The 27,126-nt window shown below is 38.2% G+C and overlaps 1 protein-coding gene across 1 annotated transcript in view; it reads right to left on the reverse strand.

Annotated features, from left to right (window-relative positions):
* Window positions 1–1,838: 1,838 nt before the first annotated feature.
* LOC113083508 (ELKS/Rab6-interacting/CAST family member 1-like) overlaps window positions 1,839–27,126 on the reverse strand; it is a 50,173-nt gene continuing 24,885 nt past the window's right edge. The window contains exons 4-10 of the mRNA XM_026254560.1: window positions 26,191–26,265; window positions 23,913–24,068; window positions 23,213–23,293; window positions 17,963–18,130; window positions 16,359–16,526; window positions 4,931–5,068; window positions 1,839–1,959 (exon numbers count right to left, since the gene is read on the reverse strand). Of these exons, the coding sequence (XP_026110345.1) occupies window positions 1,864–1,959; window positions 4,931–5,068; window positions 16,359–16,526; window positions 17,963–18,130; window positions 23,213–23,293; window positions 23,913–24,068; window positions 26,191–26,265 (882 nt within the window). The 3' untranslated portion in view covers window positions 1,839–1,863. The remainder of the gene's footprint in view (window positions 1,960–4,930; window positions 5,069–16,358; window positions 16,527–17,962; window positions 18,131–23,212; window positions 23,294–23,912; window positions 24,069–26,190; window positions 26,266–27,126) is intronic.

A 27,126-nucleotide genomic window follows, 5' to 3' on the forward strand; every position in this document is an offset into this window, starting at 1 on the left:
TCTGGATGACACCAAGATTATTCATCAAGAAACGAGGTGAAATTAAAATCAAAATAAAATGCAGGAACACATTACAATAAGAATGTGCTTTAAAAATGCTGGCAATGCAAAACATTTAAACTATCCTGTACATCATAAACCACTTATGGTGCATTTTGTCCTTTATAAAGCCTGAAATCTTCAGAGAGCTTCAGCGAGCAAAACAACTGTTTAAAATGCCTCTATCTGTGAATCATGCAGGTTTGGATCAGCATGATGGGAGTTAACGACGAGCAAACTTTCATTTATAAATCAACCTTTATACTGACGTAAGGGCTATTGGAGAGATGCTAGACAAAACACAAGAAAGTGTGAGAAGATAGAGAAAAAGGATAGAAGGAAAAAGGCAAAAAGTGAACAACAGAGCAGAGTTGAAGACAGAAAGAGAAATGAGCAGTTGCTCTCTGGGAAGGGCCGTTCCCTCACATTTAGAATCTGCCATTTATCTTCATGACCTACACACACACACACACACACACACAGACAGGACTGACAGTGTTGCGGGTCCAGCATGTCTGTTCTCATCACTACAGCTCCTCAGGGGTTGTGCAGACAGCTACAAAATCAGTCTGTCTCTATCAAGCCTGAGCACCTCGTCCAACAGTGCAATCTAAGGAAGACGTTTCTAATGCTGCCTGGGATCTGCTTCAACCTCTTTAATCCACACTTGACACATTATAGAGGATTACTGCTTTATAAATGCGAAAAACCACCATCTGAACTAACATGATGAATGCAAAATTGCACAAGACGTCGGCTGGACGGCCACCTCTGAGCGATTTGTTGGTCATTTGAATGTTTGTTTGCACAGAACAAAAACCTGTAACATGACTTGCTTTCACAGATGCGAGATATAATCATACAGAAACAATCCGGGCTAATCTTTTGCAAATATGTGCAAAAATTTCACAGACAAATCCAAATGATTCATGCAATAATAGTTTACCGTTTAATTACAGTTCTCCCCTGATAGCCAGAGATTTTAGTTGAGCGATCGTTAGGATTAGTTTGTTGGATTTTTGAAGTCACAATTTATGACTGCAATAATGTTACACCGCAAACCCAAACTTCTTGTTCACAAATATGCAGAAAGGATTACACAAATACTGAACATATGTTTCAAGATCCCCGACATGTGCAAAGTTTAAAGGAATAGTTGACCCCAAAAATCGAAGATTTGCACCCTCAGAAACATCCAAGATAGAGAGGATTTTGTTTTTTTTTCATTTATTCATTAACGGATCACTTGCCTTAGCCGACTGGATCCTCCCTTCAGCTCAGAAAACGACGGTCTTGATTCTTTGCATACTTCTCTCCTGATTCAGATGAGACAATAATTTCACTGGAGAAAGCCATATTATGAACCGAGTATTTAGCCAGAATCAACAGTCTGAATGCCTTTCACTTCACAGTCGTGTGGATTATTGGATGTTTTTATCTGAGGTTTGATTCTCATTCTGACGGCACCCATTCACTGCAGGGTACACTGGTGAACAATGTGGATGTAATACTACATTTCTCCAACACTCTGTTCTGATAAAGAAACAAACTCATCTACATCTTGGAATGACCTGAGAGAATGTTTTCCAGCAAGTTTTTCTTTCAAGTAGACCCTATTATTTGGTCATCAACAATAAATGATGTTGTAGACAAGATATTGGTCTCTAGATATGGTTTGAGACATTTTTTACCAATGTCACTACAAGGTGGAATCTTTCCCAAAACATTAATAAAGCATTAATAAAGCATTAGTTTGTTCATGCAAAAACAAGTTCTCACCTCACGATCGGACAGCTCTCCCTGCAGTAAGCTGAACTCTCTCTTTCAGCTCTTTGAGCTCTTTCTGCTGCTGTCCAGTTCTTCGCTCTTCTCTCTCTCATCTCTATCCCTCTGTTCCTTCAGACGCTCGATAATACGCTCCTACAAACATCACACACCAAAAAAAAAGACATGTTAAGTGTGTGATTTAGAATCAAAGAGAAAAGAATCATTAACTCACCCTCAAGTTGTTACAAACCCATTTGACTTTCTTTTTTGGAACACAAAATTAGTTTTCTATACAGTACAATATGCAATCGCATGAAAGATCATAAATAAATAGTTACAGTAATTACCACCCTGTTCCTTTCACCTTTTGTGTTCCATGGTAAAAACATGAATAAATAATCACAAACCTTTCAAATGTACCAAAACCTAACACAAACTTCCTATTCACAGCAAAGTTAATAATAAATATCATTGATCTAAGAAGTAAATATGACTATTATGATTATTATTATTTATTCTCATTGTTGTTCAAGAACTGTTTTTATATATAACTTAAAATTAAAAGTATTACGTTATTTTTAATAAATCTATAAAATGAATCTAACGCAATAAGCGATTATTATGATCATTAGTATTATTATTTATTATCTATAATCAAATATAATATTTAATACTAATAAATCATTACATATAAAGATTAAAAAAAAGTAAGATTAAATAAAAAAAGTAGCACAAGCAAAGAGGAAATGAAATTTGTGGTCATTCGCTTTCTGATTTATATAAGGGTTTGTAAAATTTACCCCAAAACAACAGCAGGCCAATACCTGTCAAAGTTTAGAAAGCGCAGGCACAACATTTGCTTAATTCCCATCTTAAGCATAACCCTGCACGGGTAGTGGAACATATCTGAATGAACACATTTGGTGTACGATCCATTAATCTCACACATGTGTCAACTTTGGCCAGGTGTTGGAACTTTTGGCCGCGTCGGCTTTCAGAAAAAGGAAGTAACTTTAGTAGAAATTAGTCAGATCTTATGTGAACAGCTACTATGCTGCATTGTACTCGCACTTTAATAAGGTCGCAAAAAAAAAAAAAACACCTTTAATAATAATTCAGAGAGGGAAAAGAGACACACAGAGCAATAACGTGAGACAATAAGAGGTCTGAGGAAAGAGTGTTTTGGCGAAGCCTTGCATTCGCAGTCGATGGCCTGTGAATGAGGACGACTGGAATCATAGAGAGCACCAGCCTCCAGCACTTTCACACCCACGTCAGCCAAAACTCACACACCGAGCGGCCGAACCGGACAATAATAACACAGCTCTTTTTCAGGCCCGCACTGCGTTTCTCACCGCAAGGGCTGTATTTCACTCTCCTGAGCCGACGTTCCTTGCCGATCCTCGCTGAGCTGTGACATTAACCATGACCGAGCATCGCTGTGCCAGCTAACTCTCACACCAAGTTCACAATTTGCATCGAACGGCATCTGAGGCGTGTGAAATGGAAAACTGCATGTGTTTAAGTAGGGGAAGGACAGATACGCTCTGCAAATGTCTGTGTGAGGGAACGTGCTGCAAAAGTGCATACGTGTCGGCCTGTGTTCGAGTATGTGTGTCCACTAAAAAGCCAGAGCTCTCTTTTTCAATATGCAGATGGCTGACAAAGTTAATTTCCACCCATCAGATGGGAGGAACAGGACGCCCAAACCTCGGCGCGTGAGGGTATGTGAGCGAGATGAAGTGGGCAAACGCAGAACAGCAGATCGCTGCCAAACTGCGAGTGTGTAAGACAATGCTAATAACCGGCGGGGTTAATTCATTCATATTCATGAGCTGGAGTTCAGGGGGCAGGTGGTGAGGGAGGATATGTTGATTCGGAGAACTGCGTCATTCTGGTAGCCCATGACCCGAAATGTTCAGTGAACTCAGTGTACGCGTTGGTGAAGACGATAGCACATGTGATGCGAGTTGATGAGAAGCGACGGGGATTGACCTGTGGATCCGTGCGCTAGCTGCGAGGTCAATCATGGTGTGAGGATGACTGAGGCCTTACATAAGAGTGTGTGACAGAACAATCTTCACCGCTGTCACACACACTCACAGCGGTTCACGTCACCTGTGATATCATGTCTCTGAGGGAGACAACACAAGCTACCACATCCAGTTTAGTGATTAATAATAGCACCATTTGTACAGATGATAATAGTAATAATAATGAACAACTTCATGTAATATTAATCGAATGTATAAATAATAATAAATAATTTACATAATTACTACTACTACTACTACAATCACTAATAATAATCAAACAACAAAAAACTAAATGCAATATTAATATAATATTAACAAAAAACTGTTAGATTACACATATTACACAAAATTATCTAAATTGTAGTTAGAAAAAGGTACTACTTTTACTGCCAATAATAGACAACATTTATATAATAATTACTATTAGTATTAGATCATATATTTTATTTAATATGAATATTAATGGTTGTTATTATTATTAATAAATAATAATAATAATAATAATAATACAGCAACACAAACAACAACAAATTAGTGTATTATTAATAAAAAGTTTAATATAAATAAGAATAACTAATTTACATAATTGGTATTACTACAACTGCTATTAAATATTATCATAATATTTACAAATTGAATTTAATAATAAGTATTAATTTACACATGAATTGTAATTAGAAATTGCTATGACTATTACTACTAGTAGCGATAATAATAATAATAGTAATAATAATAATAGTAATAATAATAATAATAATAAACTAGTTATATTTATATCAGATTTTCTAATAGTATTAGGTTGTAGATTCATATTAGGTATGGGTATTAATTATTATTATTAACTGCTCTAGATTCCACCTGTTCTGATGGCAATACTTGCAAAAAATAGTAAAATTAGGGATGAATGCAAAAGTAATACTTAATAGCAATAACATCTGTAACGTCAATCCTGTTTGCTTGCTCTGGACACTCAAGGGTGAGAGTCATACCAATGAAAATGTTGCCATTGTGGCAACCCTAAAACAGACAACTAGTTTTCAGTGGCCGTAAATGAGTCTGTGGTCATGTGAGTGTTCGTGGGTGTCCACCTTCTCAGCCAGGGCCTCCTCCAGCGTGGTGAGGGCCGTGTCCGTGTTTGAAGTGTCTGTCTGCAGGGATTTGACGCGCTCCTTCAGGCTGGTCATCTGCTTCTCCTTATCCTTCAGCTGCTCCTGCAGGTTCTCAATCTGCACAGAGAGAGAGAGAGAGAGCGAGAGAGATAGAGAGAGAGAGAGAGACAGAGACAGTTTTACAACATCAAACTGATCCAGATGAGGACATATCTATTAAAGCACAATAAACAACATTCACTCACACTTATGCTCAGAGTAGACTAAGTGAAGCCATTTTTCATTTTATTTTCAGCACATGCACTTACAGCACTCTGTATGCAACAACATTGGGAACAGGGGGAGGGTCGGATCCGTTAAAAACAATCTATTTTTTTTTCCACTGTTCAGCTGAAAATAAATAATGACCTCATTAGAAGCATATTCAGAACTAATTCTCTTCATAAACTTTCCTTATCTGCGTGCGCGGCTGGCGTGGAGCTGATGAATGGCACGGGAGAGATGGGCATTTCCACGTTTCGCTCCATTCATCATGTCCCGACAGCTCAATGAAAAGACTGACTGTTCCTGTCTACCGTCTCACATTCAATTAAACGCTGACGGATTTGATAAATAGTTGCCTTTTTTGTTTCTTATAGCTGCTTTGAAACAACCTGCCGTTGATAGAGCCGCTCTGTGTGCAAACACATTTTATCAGCAGGCCTACCTCGACTGTTTAGAGTAAAAGTTCTTGGGCTGAACAAGATTTAGAGAAAATATATGGTCTTTGATATGAACATAATTGTTTTAAGATGTATATTCAGAAATGTTGGCAACAGAAAATTTGTTGCTATGGCGGTTAAAAAACACTATTACAAAAACAGTAATTTATATACACTTAAATATAAAAAAATATATTTATAATATTTGTTATATATACACTTTTATTTTTATTTAATTTTCAATAAATTTGAAAATAACAGAAAATAATTTAAATAACTATAAAGTTATCACCACTATTAAACCAATATTATAATTGAATATTACATTATATTACATTCCATTATATTGTACTATATTATTATTAATTAATTTTCAAGACATTTAAAAACAATGAAAACTACTCACTTATTTTTTAATTGTTAACACTAACTTTAAAAGAAAAATTTTTGTAATCCTTTCTTCCATTTAATAAATATAATTTTACATCATTTATATACATTATATACATGCATATATATATATATATATATATATATATATATATATATAATTTACTAAATTATTTGTTATTTTTATTAATTTATTATTCATGTTTCAAAACATTTAATAAAATAATGAAAATAACCTCTAACTAAAGTATTATATAAAATAAACCATTATAAATCACTTACAGCATATTATATTACATATTTTGTTTTGTTATTATAATTTACTATTCATGCTTCAAGACATTTGATAATCATTAAAAAATAATAAAATTCACTCATTTTTAGTTTTTAGTTAAAAACATAAAATTTTCAGACCAAAAATCTTTCCTTCTTCCATTCAAAAAATAAATATATTTATTTTTCTGCACCATTTATATAATAAATCTATATATTTTGTTTCTTTTTTTATTAATTATTATTTGAAAATAACTGAAAATGTAATGAAAATCACATATTTTGTTTAGTTATATATATAAAAAAAAGAACTGTACCAAGATATTATAAACCAAACAAAATGAACAGACTAAAAATCTTTCCTTCTGCCACATCTCCCACATCTTTTCTCCCTTTGTAGTCTTTTCTTTAAATGCCTAATCGATCTTAGAAACTTTTTTTTTTTCTCTCAGTGTCCGGAAAAGAGCAAGTGAAAACTGTGACAGCGGCGTAATCTGGTTTCCGAACTCGACCGCTGAGAGAGATAAAGCCGTGTCGACTTATGAATTTAATTAAAAGGGTGAATGTTTTGGCAAAAGCGATTAGAAGGATAACAAATGTAGGCAGAGAGAGAAGTGAGAAGAAACCCTAGAATGAATTTGCCCTGGTTCAAAAAACTACAGTTGTTGCTCAAATAATAAAAAGTGTGGCAGGGTCTGTTGTTTCAAATAATTTTAGACATGTTTGAACAGATGTCGGGGTTAGTCTCAGCTCTTAAGTGAAAAGCTGAGTGGGGGAAAAAGAAGTTCTGAATGTTCCTTTGGAATTGTGGGAGACTTTTTGTGGAATAACAACGTAGCAAAAGCAAAAACATAGCAGTGCATGTCCAATGGGCTAGGTGCACAAGATGGCGCCGGTGAGCTTTAGCGACGCGAGTGTGTGCTTACTTATTTCCGGTCTTGCGACGCTCGCATTGACTGTAAGGGAAACTTACATGCGAAACTTGGCTAGATGTATATAATTAATGATTTTCAAATTTAACAGCCGATAGTGGTATATCAAAAACATGGGGAAACATCCTCCCTATATTTTGCGTACCTCTGTGTGGAAATTCATCAATATACAACGCGGAGATTGCTTTATTCTTCTGTTGATTATGCGGATCAGCGTCAGGTCAGGTCCACAGGGATTTCTTTTTTCAAACACAAACCTCTCAAATATGCAATACTTTTCATTTTCGAAGAGCTGGTTTTGTTCTGTTATGTAAGATAAATGTTTCTGACTGTCAAACAAGACGCACAGAGATTTCTGATAAAGCATGTTTTATTAACTTTATGTGATAACATAATTTATAACTAACTGTACAATTAAACGTAATATAATTATGGTAGGTTTGCCTTAAATAAAAGATTGCTGTTTGCATTCATGTGTGTTTTTATCTGTTTATTTGTTTTGTGAAAGATCTGCAGCATAAATCATTATCTGTCTATGAGCAGCCATGTATATTGTTATTTTTTTGCATTAACTATCAGATTAAACAGATATTAAAATTAGTCACGTATTTTTTACTGTGCAAAATAATAAAATATGTTGTGAAAATAACGATGAAACAGACTGATGTATGTGTACAATTGAGAAATGGATACTTCTGAAGATAAATCGCAGCCCACATCTCACGAGGTAAATATTTAATATTAATAATAATAATGCAAACATTTTCGAGAAATAAGTAATTTGTACATTTACATATTTGGTAAAATAAACATACATTAGCTGTGTATACAAACCATGAGTTCAACTTTCATTTCGTGAACAGAAGTGAACATTCACCGGACCCAAACATTCACAAGTTTCAAATCCACTGGCTCAGTTAACATTTATAGTATAGTGATAATAGCAGTGTATATCTTATTTGCATATGAAGTGATATTATAAATCCTGTAAACATATAGAAGGTAATATTTGGACTTCTCCGGTTCTCTGCACTGACTTTAAGCACAACCGGAAATATCTACGCACACACTCGCAAGACCGGAAATCCAAGATGGCGGAGATATGCAACTAGTCCATATGCTCGCTTAAAAATCTCCAGCCTTTCATTAATCAATCAAACACACAGCTGATAGCTCCACCTGTCAGATGATACAGACATTCACACACACTCCACCTCCTTCCCTTTGATATCGTCTGCGGTCGCCCATGAAACCTGGTTGTGTAGCACAACCTGATTACACTCCTCTGCCCCATTACCCAGCATCCCCCAGAGTTTTGGGTTACCCCGTGCAGCTTTGACCGGCGCTGACAATACACTCATGAATATTTCATTGCGCTCGTATTATGCATGTGCAGAGTCATACGATAACAGCAATTATATTTTGGAAAACAATCAGCGCATTGAGGGGAAAACTGCGATCCTGTGTAGAGCTAATGGAGGAAAAATGGCTTCATCTTCCTCATAAAGGGAAGATGGACATTCAGATCTAGATTACAGGGATCCATGTCAAGCCAAATGATGATTACGTTCAAATAGGAGCTTATTAAGCAAAAAAAACAAAAAACAAAGGTCTGTTGGGAGAAGCTTTAAACCGGAATTCAATGACCCTGTATCTAAAATTGAGGGAAGAGCAGTGTGTAGATACACTCCCACACTCCCACAAGCTCTTCTGCCCTAATTCTGGCTTCATCCGAGAGTGTGTGAGCGGATAAAAGACAAGACGAGACTAAAAGAGCAGCCTCCCGTCAGAGATCCAAACGCTTGGAGACTTAAAGGCATTTGTGTGTTTGTGTGTGAGAGAGAGAGAGCGAAAGAGAGAGAGAGGCTGGGGTCTGTCTGATTTATAAAAAGAGTGTTTTGTTTTACTTAGTGACCTGCTGCATGTCAGTGTTGCATGAACTCTGGAAACAGACAGAGAGGCACATGACACACAACAAGACAACACACATAGGCACACACACAGAAAAAAGATTTGAGCGTTTACAGCGGGTTGCATCAGAATTGTATGCAATGTGCAAGCCGAACAAAACATGTCGAACCCACAGAGCGGAGCGACGGGAGGGGAGATCATTTCTGCAGATTTTCAGCAGATGGGTATTAAGAAGGTTATACTGTATGTATAAGAGAAACTGTTTGTTAGATGTTTCCAGCACTTTTTATTAGAAGGTTCTCTAATAGCTGTTATTTTCGTATAATTGAGAAAGTATTATAATTCTTAAAAATATTTTGAATAAAAAAAAAAAACTTCCATTGTAATTTTCCATTTTCATTTGAATTTTGTTTGAAGTTTTAGTAATTTTCTTGTGTCATTTTTAGAACACACACTCCTCAGTAATTCAAATGAGTGTGAGGAGTTTGGCACCTGAGTGGGTGAGACCTGACAGGTAAGTGGCACGCCGCCGGTCTTTGTTTCCCACACAGAAAAATAGATTTTCCTTCAGTTTATAATTGTCATAATTGTCAAAATTCATATTCCTGCTTTGATCACCATATTTTAGGGGTGGAACTAAACTAGTCGATTAGTTCTGGCAGTAGTCGACATGCCAGGGCTGTGTCGACTAGTTCTGGATCACATGACTTTAGTTGCACTCGTTTGATACAAGGTGACAGCAAAAGGAAAATTCCACTGTGTAACTGTGAGTCATTCGTTTTATATAATAAATTACAACAGACACATTTATTTGGATTTACTCAAACATTCAAGGTGGTCGGAGTTTTACTAGTTGTAGTTAAAGCACTTTAAAGGGCATGAATTTACTGCATCTCTAAATGCACCCCTTTTAAAGCACCACGACTACAAACAGTAAAGCTAAAGCCTAAAATTAAAAATAAAGAAATATCATTTACAATTATTGTTTATATTATAATGTAAGCTCATTTAAAATTATTTAATAGATATAAACAATGCCATTCAAAAATAATATTTAATAATGATAAGGGACAATATCTTTTTCCTGATCCAAATTAATACCTTTATTGAACAATGATACATTAAATTGAGAATTTATAAAGATTCCTATTTTGAATAAATGCTGTTCTTTTGAACTTTATATTCATCAAAGAATCATAAAAAAGGTACCATGTTGTCCACCAAAATATTAAATATTGATCATAATAACTGGAGTAAATTCAGCTTTGCATCACATAAATAATTAGATTTTAACATGTATTAGAAAAACTTAGTTTTTTTTTTTTCAAATAGTAATATTATTTCACAATATTACTCTTTTACTCTGTTTATTGCAATAAAATAAAAAATAAAAATAAATTAATAAATAATATTAGATTTTTTTTTACATTTGGACTTAATTTTTTGTCTGCCACTGCTTTTATTTGCATTTTTTTAATGTGTAAAACAAACAAATTCAAAGAGAAAAGTGAATATGAGGGAGAGAGAGAGAGAGAGAGAGAGATGGGGAGGAGGAAGTGCGGATTAATTAAAGACTTCTGTAGAACTTCTTTTCCCCAATTAAGTCAAAGCAGAGTCCCCTCTCTCTATCAGACCGTTAGGGGCTTAAGACTCTCTGCCTTTTGATGTGGGGTTTATCATTATTTTAACACAAGCCACTTATTAGCATGCACCCTCTTAAAGCTCTGCTCTCTCTGTCTGTGTCTTTCTCCCTCTCATTCTCTCTCTCTCTCTCAACTGAAAGACGGTAACAAACAATGTAATAGTCTCTTCCTCAGCAAGAAGATCACAACTCAGGCCTGACATGCTCCGTTTAAGAGGCTTTCCTTGAGGTGCTAAGCCTGTTAGCCTTCTTCAGCCCCTTAGCCGTCGAAAAGAAGAGGGGAAAAAAAGCACACACTCGTTCTGCGTTCTGAACCAGCCTTAAAAAGTGTAGCAAATTGGAAGCTCTTCATCCATGGGGACGGTTGTGGGGTCAGTGAATGTTCAGGGTTTAGCCTAAACCCTCTGTGAATGTGCATGGGGACATCCTTCGATGAAATACTGGAATATGATACACTTCATAATACATGTTGAAACGTTACATACGCAGTGAGTCATTGTTAATGAAGTAAAACCCTCAATTCTACTGGCGAGAAAACTAAAATGGCCCAACTAAACTTGGTTTCAGCCGATCGTAAACCGCTGTATGGATTTTAAATCACTGTTGTTAAAACAGTGATGACCCTTTTGGTTTGTTGTACATTACCTTTCAAAAATGTAGGGAAAGTAAGTTTCTGGAAAAAGTCTCTCACCAAGGGGGAAAAAAACAGTTAATGTTTTAAAATGTACAATTTACAATAACTGTTTTGGATTTTTATATATTTTAACAGATTTATTTAAAATATTTTGTAATTATACATTTTCAGCAGACATTATTTTAGACTTTAGTGTAAAATGACCTTTCAGAAATCATTATAATTTATCTTATTACTTAATTTTCTTGTTGAAAACTGTTTTCTTAATATCATTGTGGAAACCGCAATACATTTTTTTTTGGATTTCTGATGAAATGCAAGTTCAAAATAACCTGATTTATTTGAAACAGAAATCTTTTATAATATTCTAAATGTCTTTAACTGTAACTTTAGATCACTTTAATGTGTCCTTTCTGAATTAAAGTATTAATCTCTTTCAAAACATAAAATCATACTAAACCCCAAACGTTTTGACGGCAGTGTAGTCCGACGCACATTGTACTTTGACGACAGTTTTATGTCGCCAAAGTGTCAAGTTTGTTCAGAAGTTAGCAGGCTGTTACTTCTAAGAAAAATATAGTTGCTGGATTCCCTGAAAGTTCATGAGGTTCATGAAATTGTGTCTCAATGAACGAGTTTTGCAAGAACCTCAATGTCCCGGATTATGTTTCCAAAGTTTGCGGACAAATTCCTTGAGGAACGCTCAATATTGGGTGTTTATTACATCTCGATGGAGCGAAACTTTGACCGCAAAGTCAACAAACAGGTTTAATTTCTTTGGTGTCGTCTGAAGAACAGTTTTCATATGCTATAATTTAAACTTTTCTTTCAAAATAAGAGAAATATTTTATTTTAGTATTTTTTTTTTATTAACTGCAACCCTAATTGGAATAAGTAATGTTAAAAATGTCCAGACATGAACATTTTGTGGAAAAAAAACCCAACCCTAGCACCGCCCATGTTCATCCATAAGACAAAGTGTCTCTGACAACTCTCTCATGCCAAAGAGAGCTGCTCTCCATCAAGACCATCGACGCAAGTTTACATACTTGAGTGAGTTCTGCTGAACTGCGTCTTGTATTCCTCCCTCCTCGCATTAACAAATGTTATTTTCTGCAGCCTGTCCTGCAGTGAACTTGTGAAAGAATTCCTCTCCAAACCGCTGTTTTCAATATTTAGTTCAGCCGCTTCCACTGCGGATCTGTCTGCCACCTTATCTGACAGTTGCAAATTAAATTATCGTTATTTTCCAGGCTGTTAAAGGGTAAGTGTTCAGTTAAACACAAAACACTGAATATAAACAAAGTCGGAAAAGAGCGGGCCGAATCTCTCAGCTGCTGCTGGAAGAGGTGTTTTGCTCCGTTTGGCACGCACTCGCTCACATCCACGCAGACAAACAGTGCCACTGAGAAGGCAGAGAGCTTCGCACTTGAACCAGAGCCGCTGGGAAAACAATTACAAAGCCAAACAGCTCAGAGCGGGAGAAAAAAAAATGATGTTCAGACATTAAAGGAGAGTGCAAGAAAAAAGAAACTAACCCAAACTAGGCCTCCTCTGAGAACGAATGCATACTTCACAGGACACTGTGTATCTATTCATTTACTCACTTACATACACAGACACGCACAGTCTAGGAAAGCTCATTTTGGTACGTGCAAATGTAACGATGCAAAAAAAAAAAAGAAAAAACTAAACAGTGTTGCTTATTTAGAGGCCATATTCTTCAAGTCTGAAACATTTTATTTTTCTAAAAGCCTGCTTGTAATGTTTTTAACATCAAAAACAGCCAAAAACTGTTTTTCACATTATAATTTCCACTCTCACTGACCCTCGGAATTAAAAGGCAGTCTTTGCTACTTTGGCTGCATCCGTAATTGCATTTTTCACTACTTGCAGAATTCTATATAACTAAAATCTTACGCTTGGCAAAAAAAAAAAGCATTCATCGGGGCAGGCCAAGTTTCTCATTGATGAATTTTAATTCTTATGTTAATGTTGGAAGTCTTCTGTTAATGATCCGATCGAGTAATGCCAAAATCATTATTATTTCTGAATCACCTAGTTTCTAGCTACATTTCCATAAACAGAGTTTCTTTTTTCTGTTGAACACAAATATATTTTGAAGAATGTTGATGTCCAAACAATTGCTGGGAGCCCCTGACTTCCATAGGAAAAAAAAAAGGGGGGGGGGGGGGCACTGTGGAAGTCAGTTGCTACCGTCACGTATTTGGTTACCAACATTCTTCAAAATATATTTGTGAAAAGAAGAAATTCTTACAGGTTTGGAACATCATGAGGGTGAGTAAATGAAACTATTCCTTTAACTCCTCCATGTCCATGATATATCCTTTGTAAAAAGTACAATTTTATTAAAATGCAAAATGACACATTCCTCACTGGAAATAATCCTGCTTGCTCTGTACAGTTTCTCGTTTTCTAGTTTGAGCTGTGTGTTGAATGGTGTTCTGTTGAGCAGCCCCATGCATACCTTCATAGAACTGTCTCAATGTGTTATGGCCATTAGGACCAACTCTGGGGCAATGTAGAGCGGCTCAAGCACTATAATGGAAACTAAATGTTTCTCTTTCTGTGGCTTGGGAGAGCACTTGGCTTTAAAAAAAAAAAAAAAAAAAAAAGAAAAGTTTATTGTGTTCCTGATGACTCCGAGAAGCTTTCAGACTCAAACTGTGAAGAGAATCAAAGCAGCTAAGACAAACAGAAAATAGAAAATAAATATATATATAAATTCATCATTAATCATTTTAAATATATAAAAAAATACTTAGAATTTCACACATTTAGACATTACATTAAGAATATACAATTATATTCTGAATAAAAAAACGTGAAAAAAAGCATTTGACTTGAGCAAAATCCTAAAGTCTGTATTAGAAAAAAAAAAGTACAACCTTAAAAGGTCTTCCAGGGTAACGATTATCAGTTAACAGCCTCTTTTTGTAAACTATGAGTGAATTTCAAAGAGGTACAGCTTTTAACCATTCAAGCAAACATATTTGAGTTCTACCTAATAGCTAATGATCCATATGTTTTTTTTTGTTTTTTTAGGAAACTTAGTCGTAAAATAATATATGTTAATATAAGTTACAGTGATCTTAGGGGCATTATTTGCAACATTATCCCTGGAATGTCCATTAGACAGACGCACAACTTCCTGTTTTCCCAATAAAGGTGAGCTCACAGTGGGTACTGGGCACTCAGACTATCACTAAGTCAAGATTAATGAGGCTGCAGATGGGGGGCTTGTTTGCACAGCCTGTGATCACAGTGCAACTGAAACTGATAGTCGGATGTGACCGCTGAAGCATTGCCTCATGGGACGACCAGCTAAGGCCAGTCACTATGGAATCATCCACTGACAAACTCAAAGAGTACGGTACAACAAGCTAGAAACATGTCAGTGATAGTTTTGACTTGGCACCGTTTTGTGTGCTGATTTCTGTCAAAACCTGTATATTGTGAAATGAAGTTCAAAGCTGCAGCCTAAATACTGACGATGAAAAGCGATGTCGGCAGGAACAGGAACAGCAACAGCTACGACTTCTTGTATATCCAACGTGGGTTTGAGGCAGAAGCAAACAGCTGTTTCATGGATATGAAAGATGCAGAGCAGACGTATAACCCTTGGCGCCCGCTGTTACCCTGAGGTTAACGGCCTGTGTGTCATTTCTGAGAACAGGAGACTCCATCGCCATCACAAACACAACTTTTCCCTGCTTTTAGAAATCATAAATTTATACAAAGGCATATTTGGTGAGACTGGTTTTGTGCATTTCACCAGAGCTCATCAAACGTTGCTAAGTGCCCTGTTATTCTAGTGCTACTTGATCTCACAGCGGCCTTTGATACAGTGGACCATGAAGTCCTTCTTAATCATTCGGGGTACCGCACTTCAGTGGTTCTCGTCATATTTGACCAATATCACCTTTTCTGTATTAATTGGGGATCGTCCTCCTCCACCACTTCCCTCTCTTGTGGTGTGCCACAAGGCTCTATTCTCAGGCCTATTTTATTTTCACTTTGTATAGTGGCCTGAAATTTGATAAACAAACTGACAGCATGGTTAAAGCAGATATATTTCAGAGATGTCTTTTGGCCAAGGTCAAACCATTTTTGAATCACTCTGACCTTAAAAAAAGCTATTCATGCTTTTATCAGTTCAAGATTAGATTATTGTAATACACTTTACGTTGGTGTCACACAGTCATGCCTCAATCGCCTTCAGCTGATACAGAATGTTGTGGCCCATTTTTTAACTAACACATGCAAATGTGAGCACATCACCCCAATTCTTTATTCCCTCCGCTGGCTTCCAGTTTCTTTTAGAGTTAATTTTAAAATTGTATTGTTTGTTTTTAAAGCTCTCAATGCTCCATCTTATGTTACTGAGATGCTGGCTTTTCGTCAGCCAAACAGGACTCTTAGGTCAACAAATCAACTTTTGCTGTGAGTCCCGAGGTCACAGTACAAATAATGGGGTGACTGGGCTTTTTCTGTACCTGGGCCCAGACTATGGAATAAGCTTCCCCCCAATATATGCACCATTACTGACCTGGGCCTTTTTAAAGATAGGCTTAAAACTTATTTATTTAGACTGGCTTTTAATATCTAGCAATGTTGTGTATTTTATGTAATAATAATGTTTTTGTTTTTATTGCTCTATTTTTATTGGAAAACACTTTGGTTCACCTTGAGTGTTGTAAGGGGCTGTATAAATGAATGTTGATGTTGAAACATGGCCTAACAGTGCCATCTATGTTAAGAAGGACAAATTGACACCCATTTGAAGGGCTAATGATGTTTAAAAATGTGGTGTTTAATGGTGTTTTATTTCCTACTGAGAGAATGAAACCATCAACGTAACAAACAATTTTGCTACAATGTTTGTGTATAAACTGTCATTTACCTTCTTCTGCAGCACATTGACCTTGCGTTCCTTGACGTCAAGCATATCTTTGAGGTCGTGAATTTCTCCATTCAGTGTGCCCTTCTCCTCTGACATTTCCTGAATCTGCTTGCTCTTTTTATTAAGCGTAGCCTCTTTCTCCTCCAGACGTAAACGCAGAGCATCGACCTGAAATACACAGGCACAAAAGTCATGGAGACGCATTAACTGATACTTATTGTCCATTATAACACTATTATTCATGACAGTGTATACAGGAACACACTAATACTTGGCCAGTCAGGGCACATTAACCGTCAGCTAAACTCCATGAATCACATTCTGGCACTGGTAATACAGGATTATGATAAAAAGTATGATGATAGACTAACTATAGAATTAAAAGCTTACACAAAGAAGCCATTCATGCCCCTGTAATTTTACATAACATGTTTGATACAACAGTGCCCCCTAATGGTCTTTCAAAACCATATTAAATACAATAGCTTTTCATTGACAAAGGACAAAAAGAAACATTACTTTCATTCTATATTGTCATCATACATGGAATATAAAGTTATAAAGAATATGAAGTCCTAAAATATGAAGAAAAATTAAATTTTTCAAAATTGAATTTTAATTCAAAAAACATTTTAATGTTCCAAGTATAATATACATACAATGTTTTCTATTATATATTATTCTACTGTATTTATAGAACTATTTATAAATCTATAGTATTGTAATAGTTAAGTATTGCTAGTTAATTAAGTAGTCTTTTGATCATATACACAATTTATGACTTGCAAACTGTTTATGCTTATTTTTTTCCCCTCTTTTTGAATAAGTTTTAAATATAAATGTTTTTAGACCGTTTTGTTCATTTTGTAAACCAGTATGACACTGCAATGAATCAACCTGGAAAAAACTATTTAATCAGAAATCAAACATAACAGAAGCTTGAAAAAGAAAACTGATATTCATTGATATCCATACATTCGTACAGAAAACTACTATTCTGGGCCTGGAAAACATTTAGGGCCCTATTTTAATTATCTAAACACAAAGTGTAAAGCACACTACGCAGGTGCACTCAGGGCGTGGCCAAAATCCACTTTTGCTATTTTAACGATGGAAAAAAAGGTTGTCGCGCCCGGGCACATGGTCTAAATGGGTTGTCCCTATTCTCTTAATGAGTAATGGGTGTTTTTTGGGCGAAACATGCAATAAACCAATCTCATCTTCTCATCTTCCATTCCCTTTAAGAGCCAGTTGCGCTTGTACCATGACAGATTTGCTATTTACACGGCAGAATTTGGCCAGCACAAAGACAGAACGCGTCTCCGAGATGAATATAAATGTATATATATACACACAGTGATTCATTTCTATACCCACTGTATGTCCGAGTTGTGTCAATGGCAAAGAGTATTACTCAGAATGGATAGGGAAAAAATTTTTTATTCAGTTATGACATAATTCTCCTACTAAATATCTTTCTTGAAAGCTGATTTGGTATAAAAGGGATCTATTGAGAACTTAAAAGATATAGATTGCACAAATATTAGATATTTTTTTTTATCTAACCATACAATGCCAATTCATTGCCATAACGTAACTCTTACCTCAGTCTGCAAGATGGCAGCCCGCTGTTCCTTGGCAGTGAGAGACTCTTTGAGAACATCAATGTGCTGTTTGCTGTCAGAAAACTGATTGGTGAGCGTCTCCAGTTTAGTCTGCAGGCCCAAGAGCTCAGTGTCCTTCCTGGAGAGATTCTGCTTCACCTGGTCAATCTGTGCAAGACAAACATTTGCTCTAAGTATGTGGAAAACTCTCCAGAAACTCCCCTTCAAACCAGACCTCCAAGCTCTGGTCGAATCTCCCACACAACTTCCCCCGAAAACACCTTTGCAGAATACAAATGCAGCAATGTTTTGTTTTAAAAGCATATAAAACAGAATGAAATCTGTAGTCATAGGACTGACGTGGGAACAAAACGCTAGTAACTGTGGTTCTGTGATTTCCATATGACTGCCAGAGGTGGTGCTTAAGGACTAGTGGTTTATCACAGAGCCAGCTCGATATGTTGCAATAATATATAAAATACACCAGGCAAAAGTGCACGGGGAAGCCCAAGTATCAGCCACACAGATATTCTTTATAGACTTCTCTGAAAACAGCCCAAGATGTAGACACAGCCCTAGTAGAATGAAATCCAATGCCATAGGTGTGGTGGCTTTTTATGTAAGCCATAGTGATAAAATCCAATTTGACAATCACTGCTTTGACACAGCGGTCCCTTTCCTTACACCACCATAACAAACAAATAACTGATCTGTTATCCTAAGATGGACAGTAGGAGTCACATAGCCCTTCAGGGCTCGCACAGACACAAGAGGTGATCCCTTAACTGGTGTGACTCCTGCCAAATTGATTGACTGATTTAAAAACTGTGGAGGCAGAACTTTAGGTAGAAAAAAAAAAAAAAAAGGATTTGGTCATAGCACAACACTAGAATCATCCAGCAACCGATGCATGCATAACTCACTAATGGACAAAGCATGTAACTCACTTACACACATTTAGCAGAAGCAACTGCCAACAAAACAACAACAACAAAAAAATGTTTTTAAAGATATCCATTTCAGGTCAGCTTTCTGCAAAGGCTCAAAGGGTGGCAGACAAACAAATCAAGAACAAGTGGCAAATCCCATGGAGGAAAAGAGGGTTACGAGCTGGTCTCAACAACAGAAGGAACCATTAAATAGTACATGATGCGTAGAAATGGCTGCAACTTATACCTTCAACTTGGAGGCTGCTTTGCAAAAACAAGAACTCCAGTAATGTCACATCATGTAGGCTCGAACCCATGCTCATCGCACCATGACAAGAAAATTTTCCAACATGCAGTATAGAACTGAGGTGTGGATGCAGGTCTAGCATTAGATATGGTATGAATGAAAGCAGGCTCACACTTTGCTAAGAGACAGTCGGTCCCAGAGGCCAACCCCAAAGCTGCAGACGGGCTGGATCCAGATGCCAAACAGCACTATCCATCTGTGACAACAGGTCTTTCCAAAGTGATAGCTGCCATGGCCTGTCCACTAATAGAGACAGGAGCATGGGAAACCAAGGCCTGGCTGGCCATTGAGACACTACAAGCAGGGGCATAGATTACACGGGGACTAAGTGAGTATCTTGACGGTGAGATGCAGGGACTTGAGGGACTTTGTTCCACCTTGATGGTTCAGGTAAAACACTGTCAAGGTGTTGTCAGACCGAATGAGGACATGACGGCCTGCCAGAACTGGCAAAAAATGCTGCAGGACTAGGAAAACTGCACGCAATTGGAGCATCTGAAGGCAGTTTTATCTCTGACATTCCCAGCAACTGTCTTGGAAAGAGGAGCTTAATCTACCTGCTTGTTCTGTGATGTTGCCTTCTTAGATGGGACAACTGGCAGTCAGGTTGCACAGAGGAGCACAATTATACTCAAGGCTCAGCCTACAACACCATGTGACTTTTTTGGTATTATTATCATCTCAACCTATGGAGCTGGTGCTGTGATAATACACTAGGACTTAAGCACCGCCTCTGGAGGTCAGGAGGAATGAAACAGAACCTTGGTTTATTTAATCATTTCCAAGTGAGAACCTGTTCTAAGGTAATCTAAACACATACCAGTCAAACTAGACACTGCAAAAACACATTACCAGGTTATTTTAGCATACAGCAATTCCTGTAAATAGAAAAACTTGATGTATTGAGCTCAAAAACAAATGGACACATAGCACTCCATAATGTGACTTTTTTCACAATTTTTTAAACAAAGAGTTAAGACACTATAAAACAGACAAGAAGTGTTCATCGGCAGTATAAGACAAACATCACAGTCTTGATATTCCCAGCATTCACTGGGGCAGCTATAGCAGGTTAGCATGACCTAAAGCTGTAACTCTACTGGCAGATGGCGAGAGACAATTCAGAGTGATAGAGAGAGAAGGAGTCAAGCCTCATAGACATTACTGCTCTACTCCAACCAGTGCTACAAACAAAAGAGAGAGGAAAAGAAAGCAAGACGGGTGGAAAGCTCCGTGCAAGTCTAGTGTGGCATCCGACCTTTCGCTACAGCATTGGGAGACTCTGCTTTCCTGATCAGAGAAACCCTAGGATTTCACCCGGTCGGCCTGAACGCTGCCGCCCACCGATCCGACTATTGTGATGACGTGATGAATATTTTTGAGCAGTTCCCTTCACCACCCCGAGACCTGTTCCACTGTTCCCTCCCATCAAGTGTTGCGACTCTTTGTGTTCAAGAGTACATTTTCCATGACTTCCTCTCCAAGTTCTGTTTAAGCTGAAAAAAGGTGGTCAATTAGTATGAAAAACCGATACTGACTGACCACGAATCAGAATACTGAGAGAAATGCACCAATATCGAAAATGTGACTGATACAAACTGCCATTGTTGTTATTATCGGTTTTCAGTCATTGAAATAAATCTTTAAGAATATTGTGACGAGTCAGCTGCCTCCTCCCTGATTGTCACCGGCACCCCGTCCTAAATCGCCGCCCTTCACCAGGCTCCCGACTGGAGTGGGTGTGTGAGAGGAGGGGCGCTGGACGAGTCAGGGCTGGCGGCGTGTGATGGGGCACACCTGAAGGAAGTGGAGCCTCATTACCGCCGCTGTTTAAAAGCCCAACGCGCCTCTCCTCAGGAGACCGGTCTCTTCCCCCGTGCATGCACGCTGGTGTCCTCGTGGGTCCAGGAAGGGTGCGTCGAGGGACTCCCGCGCCACAAGAGACGTGAGCGGCCGGACCCGCGATCCGGAGGAGAACCGCACCCGTTTACACGGCCGACGGGCCAGGATGCCGGGCCGTCCATCCCCTACCAGCGCCGCGGCCGACGAGAGAGATGCGGCCGCTAGAGGAAGCCGCCGCCCCTCGCGCCCCGGACCAAGGAGGGGAGCGCGTGCGGCCGCCGGACTCCGCCCCTTACCTGGACCCTTCCTCCATGAACACTGCCCGACCTACACAAACCCCACAGCACGACGAGGACACCAGATTCCCTGTTATTTTGGACACTTTCCCCCTTTTGGCCACTTTTATTCCCTGTTGTTTTATGATTTCTGTTAATAAAAGCCTCTCCGAGGCCTGACGCCACGCCCACTGTGTCTGTCTTGTGCTCCTCCCGTGACACTGGTGGAGAATGCGGGCAGGCGGAGCCTAGACAGCGCAGTTGGGAAACGTCTGGTGACGTCACCCCCTCTCGCTTGCAAACGTTCGTGAGAACCCAGACTGGGACGGAGGAAAACTGGGGACAGCCTCCCAGCCACACAAGGGGTAAGTGACTTTTCCATTGTCATTTTACCCTGTGGTTGGTTGAGGCTGTCACTAAAACCCGGTTTCTCTGTCCCTGTTCTGGTGCGCTGCGAGAGGGAGGACCGCCCGGAGAGGAAGCCCCGCCCACTCCGACCGTTTGGAGCCTGGTTGAGGATGGTAGCACTCCCGTGTGGGTGGCGCCCTGGGGACGGGGATGTCGCTTGGGAGGGGGAATGTGACGAGTCAGCTGCCTCCTCCCTGATTGTCACCGGCACCCCGTCCTAAATCGCCGCCCTTCACCAGGCTCCCGACTGGAGTGGGTGTGTGAGAGGAGGGGCGCTGGACGAGTCAGGGCTGGCGGCGTGTGATGGGGCACACCTGAAGGAAGTGGAGCCTCATTACTGCCGCTGTTTAAAAGCCCAACGCGCCTCTCCTCAGGAGACCGGTCTCTTCCCCGTGCATGCACACTGGTGTCCTCGTGGGTCCAGGAAGGGTGCGTTGAGGGACTCCCGCGCCACAAGAGACGTGAGCGGCCGGACCCGCGATCCGGAGGAGAACCGCACCCGTTTACACGGCCGACGGGCCAGGATGCCGGGCCGTCCATCCCCTACCAGCGCCGCGGCCGACGAGAGAGATGCGGCCGCTAGAGGAAGCCGCCGCCCCTCGCGCCCCGGACCAAGGAGGGGAGCGCGTGCGGCCGCCGGACTCCGCCCCTTACCTGGACCCTTCCTCCATGAACACTGCCCGACCTACACAAACCCCGCAGCACGACGAGGACACCAGATTCCCTGTTATTTTGGACACTTTCCCCCTTTTGGCCACTTTTATTCCCTGTTGTTTTATGATTTCTGTTAATAAAAGCCTCTCCGAGGCCTGACGCCACGCCCACTGTGTCTGTCTTGTGCTCCTCCCGTGACAATATATATATATATATATATATAATATTATATGAGAAACAATTAGAAATCTTGCCTTAGAAACTTACTGAAATAAGTTTGAAATGTACATATAAACAAACTATTAAAAAAATGACAAAAAAACGATAGCACCACACAACTGGCAAAAGTGCATAACAATTATTTTATCTAAACTTAAGTTAAGATGAAAACTGAAAATATAAAAATAAAAACTCATTCAAAACATTAATAAATATTGTATAAATACTATTTACTAAAATAACACTGCCAGTAATTAATATGAATATATACGATAGTTGTTATATAAAAGAAAAAAAATATAATATTTATAGAATGGTAAAATCTTTTTTTTTTTTGCATAAATAATTTATTAAAAATATATTCATAAATAAATAAAATTATATTATATTATATTATATTATATTATATTGTATTGTATTGTATTGTATTGTATTGTATTGTTTTATATTATATTCATCTTGCCCTTCAGAAATGTATACAGAAAAAAAAACGTGTGTCAGTCAGTCAGCATGCTTAGCGTGAATCTCTATTTGGGGTCTAAAAGGGTCGAGATGCCCTCTCTGGTGAGGGAAGCAGAGCTGTGCGTATTCTAAGCTGGTTCTCTGGGTTTCTTACGGCAGACACCTCTTGTTGAAGCTCAGCCGCCTGCTTTTTCAGATCTTCGCCCTGTGCCAGTTCGTCCTTCAGTTGCTCTACCTGTTAGGAAAGGGTGCTGTTACTGCATCAACCACCAATCACAGGCCAGCAACTCCCATGCACACCCTGCACCCATCCAAACATCATCCATGTTGACGTGATGTTATAAGCAACCAAACCAATCAGCATTCACCGCACAGGCCACAAGGTTATGATTTAGCAATTCAGCTGCAATTAAATGTCAATAAAATTGGGACATTTTTAAATGGGAACTAAATGGGAAAGTTTACTAAAGAAAAACCATATTTAAATATAGAAAATAAACCTATGAAAGATATACTTAAAAATACATATAGAATAGAATATTTGAAAATAACCAAAAATAAAGATTATAAAAGCAAAAATAAAAACCAATTTAAAATGCAACGTCAAAAAAGTTAGCAATGATAACAATATATTCACATCCAAATGTAGGTATTTTCATACTCCTTTAACCAGCTGCGATACACACCATACCAAAACACTAGTATCAGAGTAAATATTAGCATCACCACATGATGTCTGGTAAAATTCAACCCTAACAAAGAGTCAAAAGCAATAAACCTGTGTTCAAATAACACATGACCTGCACACATTAAAATGCAAAATGGTTGTAATTCCCGTGAGCCGCAGGTTCTACCTTATTCTTCATGAACTTGGAGTGACTGCGGTAGACCTCCATCTGTTTCATCTCCTCCTCTCTCTCCTCTGTGCTGAGAGCCCCGTTTGACTTGAGCATCTGAATCTCATCCTCCAGGTCCCTCAGACCGCGCTCCAGAGAACTGATCTTAGAATCCTGCAGAGATCACAGAGATGTTTGAGGACGAGACGGACAAAGCCGAGGAATGGAGGACATGAAGCTGCAAAACTTTTAATATCTTATCAAGGGGCAGATTATCATAAAGAGCGTGTTTTTCCCTTTAGGTTTGAAACATGACTATAATAATGACTTTAATAATGAGACACTCTTTAAAATAAAGGTTCTAAATTCATTTCTTAGTTATTTATGGAACCTATAGATGGCAATGAAGAACCTTGATTGTAGCTGAAAACCTATAAACAGCTTATATTAAAATTCTATGGTATTTCGTCTAAACAAATTAAAAACACTATAAATATAATATACAATATAAAAATGCAATTTATCTCCGTATTGGAAAAGCGGTCTTCTGTGTCGCATGATCCTAAAAAAAAGAAAAAAATTATAATATGCTGATTTGCTGCTCAAGAAACAGTTCTTATTATTATCAATATTGAGAACAGTTGTGCTACTTAATATTTTTTTATTTGTTTGTAGAAAGCATTAAGCATTTTTGGATGCATCAGGATTCTCTGATGAATAGAAAGAACAGCATTTATTTGAAACAGAGTTCTTTTCTAATATTATACATGTCTTTACTGTCACTTTTGATCAATACATTTTTTCCTTGTTGAATAAAAGTATTAATTCTTAAAAAAAAAAAAAAATGAAATATATATATATACAGTGTTGTGGGTAACGCGTTACAAAGTAACGCGTTAGAGTACTCTAATTACTTTTTTCCTGAAATTTGTAACTTAACGCGTTAGTTTCGTGCGTAAGTAATCAGTTATCTTTAATCGTTATTTTTAAAAAAAAGTAATCCGTTATTTTAAGGAAAGGAAAATCCCGACTGCAGCCTGCTTTTTGTCAGACAGTAGTCCTAGGTCTACTGTGCCACCTGCGGATGTATCAGCGGAGCCGAAGCTCTGTGATCGTAAAGTCAATGGCTGTGATGCGTCTGTGCCCTGCGCCTGACCCTGTGTGTGTGGGGTTTTTTTTTTTTTTTCGAACTCCCGGCAAGATAGCAGAGAGGACAGCGTTTGGTTTATGGAAGTACGCACATTATTTTCAATTTGTCAACGAAAAAGAAAAGAACATAACGGTAAAATGCACACTCTGCTTTGGTGAAAAGCTTCTGTCGACCGCCAAAAATTCTACCTCAACAAAAAAAAAAAAAAAAAAAGAGTAAATGTAAGAGGACTGTGTTAAAGCGAATTTAGGCTTGTGACTGTGAGTGACACTTTAATAATAATTAGTTCGGCTATTAAGCGATTTGTCATTTGCCTGTGTGGCAGTGAAGGATTTAATTCGGTTTGTTATCATTTTTGTTTGACAGGCAGCTGTTAATTTCTGTTAGATCATTGGCTGGCTGGTTGTTCATCATTTCTAAATGGATTTAAATCTGCAAGCCTGTTTCAGGTTGTGTTTACAAGTAAGCATACTTGTACTTTGATAACTGCATTATTTAAAGTTAAAGAAAATCAGGAGTTATCTTGTGGTGCTCATAATATACAGTAGCCTAGGCTACCCGGGCTGGGTAACGTTAGGTGCGAATTTTGATTAATAATATGTTCTGTGATAATAAATAAATAAAACGCCATGTGGAATAGCCGATTGCTGACTGTCTTTCCTGTTATTGTTATCCTGCAGTGTTAATTTAGTCGGATGACTGACGTTATTCATTGTCGGGAGTCACGACTTCTAGGTGCATTTAAAGGGGCCGGGGGCTGTGTCTGTCATCATGTGTGAGCCGCTGCAAACGGCTTTTAATTTTTGGTAACGCATGAGTACTCTAACGCGTTACTTTTATGAATAGGTAACGCTGTATCATAACTGATTACTTTTAATTGATGGTAACGTTGTAACCTAACTAACTACTTTCCAAAGTAACTATACCCAACACTGTATATATATATATATATATATATATATATAAGCACTAGTGTACAATATAAGCACTAGTGTACAAACACAAAACTGACCCAATATGGCAGTTTCAGGAATATGAGAGTAGTTTAGGTAACATTATTTTTATAGCCATCAGTCCTGATTGGAAAAAAACACTAGAATTTGGGATTTACTTACACCAAACACACACAAACATCCACACACTTGCCTTCATCTCAATGACAGTCTGCAGGGCCTTGGTTTTGGCAGATTCTGGAGCTCCCTCAAATCGTCGGTGGAGATCCTGTGGAGAAAACATGAGACGAGGATCGTAAGGTGAAACCACAGAATAATAACAGCTTCCTCACTGGCAGCCATCAGCTGATGAGGATCCATACCACCCCACATTATGTGCACCACAAACACTGATAATAAAACAACCCAGACTTCTGATTTACACAGCCAAATTGTAAATTCAGCACACTGATATCATTGCATCTGATGCAGAAGGGACATTTTCAGTCTGAGTGTTTATTCATGACTGAGTCCCTAATGAAAAAGATAATGTACCGAGCAACTGACAAACAGAGTGAATGCAACGTCCACCAAACACAAAGAGATGCGGCCAGCCTGCACCCTCTGGGCTATTAAAAACCTCAAACTCATCATTCAAACACAAAGTCTGGACACCAAACCCATCAGATATGAACACACACAGACATGCATGGAAAAACAGCCATGCATCTACAAGTGAGGAGTCGTGGGAATCATATAGAAAGCAGAGCAATGCTTCAGGGAATGTAACTGTTGAATAATATTCACATCTAAAAGAGCTACAACATCACTATCTGTTCTTAGGACTTTATAACAGCTGAAATCAAAATTGATCATGAAAAAAAAAAAATGATGTGTTATATTCACTTATAATATTAGTCAAAATGAGATTTAGGGCTGTTTTTACCACTGAACCTTTAAAGTTGTGTAAGTAAATGAACACTGTTGGCGAATATAGAAGAGGCACTGAAATGTGGTTTTGGGAGGGAGGTCTGTAGTGTGAATGCAACAGTATGTCTATTTAATGCACCAAATGCTTTTAAAAGAATAAAAGAGGGGGAAAATCCCATTTTCCATGACATGGCCATTTTTTGCTGGCAAAGGAACATTT

The sequence above is a fragment of the Carassius auratus genome, unplaced genomic scaffold, assembly GCF_003368295.1.
Source record: "Carassius auratus strain Wakin unplaced genomic scaffold, ASM336829v1 scaf_tig00038541, whole genome shotgun sequence".
Classification (NCBI taxonomy): domain Eukaryota; kingdom Metazoa; phylum Chordata; class Actinopteri; order Cypriniformes; family Cyprinidae; genus Carassius; species Carassius auratus.